At 34.1% G+C, this 5,836-nt stretch overlaps 1 protein-coding gene across 1 annotated transcript; it reads left to right on the top strand.

The window, feature by feature from the left end:
* The first annotated feature begins 2,383 nt into the window (after positions 1-2,383).
* LOC131027295 (DELLA protein RGL1-like) lies at positions 2,384-4,000 on the top strand. Its single transcript, XM_057957311.2, has one exon. The coding sequence runs from the start codon at positions 2,384-2,386 to the stop codon at positions 3,998-4,000; it is 1,617 nt and encodes a 538-aa protein (XP_057813294.2).
* Positions 4,001-5,836: the final 1,836 nt, after the last annotated feature.

The following is a 5,836-nucleotide window of genomic DNA, read 5'->3' as shown; positions in this document are numbered from 1 at the left end:
TGATCTAGCAAATATCAGATAGTTTGTATTTATTGTTTCTTATTTTTTGAATGCATATTTTAATTGTTATATAGACAAATGACCAATGAGAGATCATTTTGGGAAATTTGATTTTTTTTTTTATTATTTACTGTTAGGTAGTATAAATAAAAACAACCAATTTAAAGAAAATCATGATTTTTTTTATAAAACAACAATCTCTAGCCATCATTAGGAGGTCTCAATCACCTTGATGAGTTTTTTAGGACCTGGGTCAAAGCAAATCACCATTGTTCGAGACAAATCAATTTTTAAATTAAAATATACATCCTTAGATTAAAGGAAAGATTAGATCTAATGTTTAAATATATGAAGTGCTCAATACAACATTAATCTTTTATTATTATTATTTCTAAAATGCTTTGGATATTACCATGCTTTATTTATTTTACTTTTTCATTAGACTTGATCAACCCAATAAACTTGTACATATGCTTTCTTTTATAGTGAAAGAAGACATGCATGTAGTCCAGAATGCATGATTATCATCTTGGAAAATATGTTGAAAATATAATGATGAGTGAAAACATGGTATGTGATATGCATTACATTCACTAAGTAAATGTTATGTCAATATTGGATGATAATTTTATATTTAATGTTGAAAATACATATTAAAATATCTATACTAAAGAAAATAGATTACATAATAGGAGCAATGGGCACCCTACTTGTAGAAGTTTGGACCAAGAAAAAGGTTGTGAATAGGAAATTGCACAAAGTTAAGAGAAATAATCCCAAAACTAAGCACAATTAGACATGAATTAGGTAGACATTAGGCACAACCATCAAATTGGGTCCAAAATAAGTGTGGAATTGTAAAGCAATCCAGCTTACTATAGTACTCAAATAAATTAACAAAATAAAAGAAAAATAATAGTGAAGTGGATTCTTAAAAAAAAAGCAGCATAATTGACTCTTTCTTAAACATCAATCACAACTTAAAATTTTACTAAGTGAAGTATCTCATTAGGGTTTTTATCTTTCTCCCTTCCTAGCAATGGCTCTTGTTTCTTATAGATCATCCATAACACACACATGCATCTTTAGGACATCATAAATAATCACATAAATTCACTAATCTAGTCAAGATCACTTTTCTAATTTAATTGATAACAATTAATATAATCAATTGAAACTAATCATCAAAGAAAATAAAATAATAAACATTTGAATTAAATTTTACTTAATTAATATAATTTATCCTAAATTATTCTTATTATCAAGAATTTCATTCAATAGATATGATATACATATAACTTACCTCATATGCTAACCTCGTGTTCACTTTTATTTTAATAGTTGTTACCTCTAATTGTATTATCATATATTTGGTTTCCAACCTCCTTGAACTACTTTGAATACTGTTGAAGTTACCAACCCCTCTCACATGTACTATTCTAATCAAATGACACAAAAGATATTATTAAATTTATTAAACTAAACTTAGATACCACACCATGTCTTATCTTTTACTCAACCAGGTTCACTCATTATATCATATTTCTTAAAAATATTTTCAATTATTAAATTACACATTTAATCCGAAGGGAAGTTAGAAAACAATATACACTAATAATGTGAAGTAATGCACATCAAATATTTATTTCAAGTTTACATAATAAAAAGATCTCTTGACATCGTCATTTCAATTCAACAATATGATTAAAAATATTAAAATAATAAAAAGATCTCTTAGACATCGTCATTTCAATTCAAGAACATCATTAAAAATATTAAAAAAGTAATGAGATATGCAAGCTAATAATCTTGCAAATCCATAATTCAGAAAGTTATTATACAAAATTCCTTGATGAAAATAATTGTTTCGTACAATGGGTGTAAGGAAATAGAAAGGATAATCCTCATATTCTTCCTACATGATTGATTGCACAAATACACCAAAAAATAAAAAATAAACAATGCATCAATGGTTATAGTAATAAAAGGCACACGCCACATAAGAATATAGTAATAATAGTCACAAAAAGGTTGTCTTCATATATAATACCAAAAAAATATAACTAAGAAACACAATGTGGCAACAAGAAAAGCATGTAAATATTTTTAAAAGAATTTAAAATGATTGTTAGAAACGACAATAACATAATAATAATAATATTTTACGATACGTTGATTTGACGAAATCTACAATGTTGTCGTCTAGGTTTAGAAGCTTGATCGGGTATTTCAGTGTTTTCAAATACGGCATTTGTACGTAACTATTTGGAAGGAATGAAAATCCAAAAACATTGTTTTCGGTTGCCGGCAATCTTTATGCAGCAAGACAATTAAATACTTCATTCCATTATGTCTCAAACCCACTACGTACAAATCTTGAAACATGGAAGATTATCCACTGCACAGCTCGCTTGATGGGAGATTGAATTATGAGAATTATCCACTGCACAGTTCAGTTGATGGGAGACTGAATAATGAAAATTATCCACTGCACAGCTCGCTTGATGGGAGACTGAATAATGAAGATTATCCACTGCACAGATCAGTTGATGGGAGACTGAATAATGAAGATTATCCATTGCACAGCTCACTTGATGGGAGAGTTAAATACTTCATTCCATTAGAGTGTCAAGCTTTTCCATGTATACAAATCGCAGAGGATCAGCTGCATCAAGAAATGAATAATGAAAACGAAATTGGCCAGTTTGGGGTGTTTCCTTCACCGCCCAATATCGAGACCGCTCATGAATTCTCTGTGGGGACGGCCAAATATGGACAAGAGAATGCCACGTCGTCAGAAGAAATTGTTAAGGTGGTGGGCACGCAGTACATGCATGCCTGTGCTGAGGAGGGCTTCAAGCAGAACTACACTTTCGCCATTCCGGTGGTTGCCAGAGAAGAGCAGAACGGGCTTCAATTGACTCATCTTCTTTTGGTCTCGGCAGAGATGGTTGAGAAGCAGCGATATGAAGAAGCCTACGGGATGCTCAGTCAATGCAAGAAGCTCTCTTCCAAGTTTGGGAACCCCATAGAGAGGCTCTGCTATTACTTTTTCGAAGCCCTCGAAGAGAGAATTGAACGGCAGACCTGCGGTGAGCCAAATAAGGGAAAACAAATAACCCCTGATTTTACTAACAATTACAAAAGTGATCATGGAGAAAGTGACTTTTACTCTCTAACCGCTCTCTGTAATAGGGTACTTCCGTATGCCAGAATCCTGCAATTCACCACCGTCAAGGCTATCCTTGATGCCGTGGGGAAGGCAAAAAGAATTCATGTAATTGATCTGGGAATTCGAACTGGGTGCCAATGGACATCATTGATTCAGTCCATTGCTCTAGAAGATTCTTATTCGTCCATTAAGCATCTCAAGATCACAGCAATTGGAGTGAATTCTGATGATCTAGAAGACAGTGGAAGAAGGCTTACAAAATTTGCTAAAGCTATGGAGATTAGCTTTTCCTACTGTTCGGTCAAGATCTCAGCGTTGGACGAGATTGAAGAATGTTTGTTCAACGTTAAAGCCGGTGAGTTCATGGCCGTGTATGCTCCCACTGTTTTCAGAAGTTTGTTATATGATCCTGCTCTTCTCGAGAATGCTGTTAATGTTATCAAGAATTTAAAGCCTCATATTCTGCTGATTTCGGAAGTAGAAGGGGAGCATAATTCCCTCTCTTTCGTGAATCGTTTCATTGAGGTCCTTTTCTATTACAGCAGTTTCTTTGATTGTTTGGAGGTTTTGTTGCCGAGCAGAACTGATTCAAGGAGGGTCATAATCGAAGAAGTCTCTTGTGGGAGTCAAATAAAAAATATGATAGCCTACGAAGGGGAGTCCAGGAAGGTGAGACACGTTAAAATGGATAAGTGGAGATCTTTCTTCCAACTGGCGGGATTAGAGAAATGCATTTCAGCTATCAGGCTTGGTATCAGGCAAAACTATTGCTTAAGGAATATGATAATGCGGAACTTTTTACTATTGCGTCAAATGGACCTGCTATAAGTATAGGTTGGAAAGGAGCTCAGTTGCATACACTGTCTTTATGGTCTTCTAAGAGAATGCACAAAAGTTGGTAAGCGTTCAAGGAAGGATTTTCCGTTTATCCCAACGATTGTTATCTATCCTTTGTCTATACATGAATAAAACTGGATATAATAAAGAAATGTCCAATAGTATAGATTATTAATGTATTTGTTATTACTTATAGCCTTAAGTTTCAGCAATCACTGGCGCTTTTTCTCAGCATTCTAGATTAATTTCTAATTTTATTTGTTTGTTTAATATTTTACTATCATTTTATGGGAATATATCTACTATAATGTATTTATAATGTATAAAATATAATGATATCTTGGTGTATTCTAGGGACTGGATAGTGGTTGCCTCATTTTAAATGTCGATATTATGATCAACCAACACATTATCATCTTCAATGATATTCATAATAGAACAAATAATTAATAATTATTAAAAAAAAAAGGTATTTTTTTTTAATTTTGAAAATTTGTTTTATAGTTTACTAAGTATTTTACATATAGAGATGATTTTCAAAATTATTAATAATAGTTATAAGCATAACATTTTCAATGTATATTTTGTAAACACTTGTATTAGATTCGTGATACAGTTTAGATCATTCATTTTTGATAAAGATAAACAGGTTTTACAAGGACCCGAAACCTAAAGTTTAACAATAGCCGACCAACAACCAAACCGACAAGAAACAACAACAAAAGAGGGGAACAACCCCGAGCAGAAACAAAAAACAAAGGAAATGTAGACAAACAAGCCAAAACAAAATAAAGTCTTAGTTAAGCAAGAGTACCAGATCCTTATTCTTTTGGATGGAAATCTTGTTGATTTCCTCAAGCTCCTCCATGATTAATCTTGAGGTACCCTTGTTGCTGCTTCTACTCCTAGTTCTGGAACTGGGTCTTGTGGTTTTGTTGTCTCTAGCAGCCATATCATCTCCTCCAAGATCTTTCACCGGATCACTGTGATAGGTTCTATAATCAGCAACCATGGCATTAATCTTTTCAAGCCTCTCAATGTTGTTCTTCATGGCTTCTTTACTAATGTCGACCAAATACTTGAGGTTTTTCTTAATCTCAGCCGTGGATTGTTCCACATTATCAATCCTTTGTTCCTGATTGCATTTCATCACCTCAACATTCTAGGAGAGTTTTTGTGTCATAACCATGAGTTTCTCCGGTTTGTTGGGCACAGGGGAAGTAGTGAAAATATCAATTATTTCTTTAACCCCCATTTTGAGGGTGTTAATTTTGAGCTCGACCCACTTCCAACAATTCTCTTGGCTTCCAGTAGCTTCTATGACCAGATTCATCAGACTACCATCCTACTAATTTCCACAACTTTCTTCAGTGGCTATGGTGCCTTGTTTTTCTTTCTGGACATTGATAGGGATGTCCAGTTTAATCCCTTAGTCCATAATCTTTGGGCTGTGATCCTTAGCCACCAGCTTTTTCCTTTTGGGGAGGGGTTCAGCCTTGAAGATTAGTATGTTGTTGGTTTTGTATTTGCTAGCTACCCATCTGGGGGGATTATTTTTGTCGAGTATCCCAGGAGTGGCCATCATCTCCCCTTCATCTGTAGGTTCGTATTCTAGGTCATCAACAGGAACCCCACTTTCTTCCAGGTCCCTTTCGGAGTCAAAGACATATTGGACCACCATTTGTAGGCCAATCCCAGCAAGAGTGGGCAGAATTTCAAGGGATTTAGCATGCTCCATGATAAGGACAATACGTCCCTCATGGAGAATAGGGTTGTTAGTGTTCTCCAGATGGTTTTCCATGATATTCTCAAGGGATGAGGCCTGAT

Source organism: Cryptomeria japonica, chromosome 4, assembly GCF_030272615.1.
Source record: "Cryptomeria japonica chromosome 4, Sugi_1.0, whole genome shotgun sequence".
Classification (NCBI taxonomy): Eukaryota; Viridiplantae; Streptophyta; class Pinopsida; order Cupressales; family Cupressaceae; genus Cryptomeria; species Cryptomeria japonica.
Note: the sequence above shows the minus strand (reverse complement) of the source record. Positions and strands in the feature narration are given on the sequence as shown.

Coding starts and splice junctions, on each gene's coding strand:
- LOC131027295 (XM_057957311.2), top strand. CDS start 2,384: ATGGAAGATTATCCACTGCACAGCTCGCTTGATGGGAGATTGAATTAT.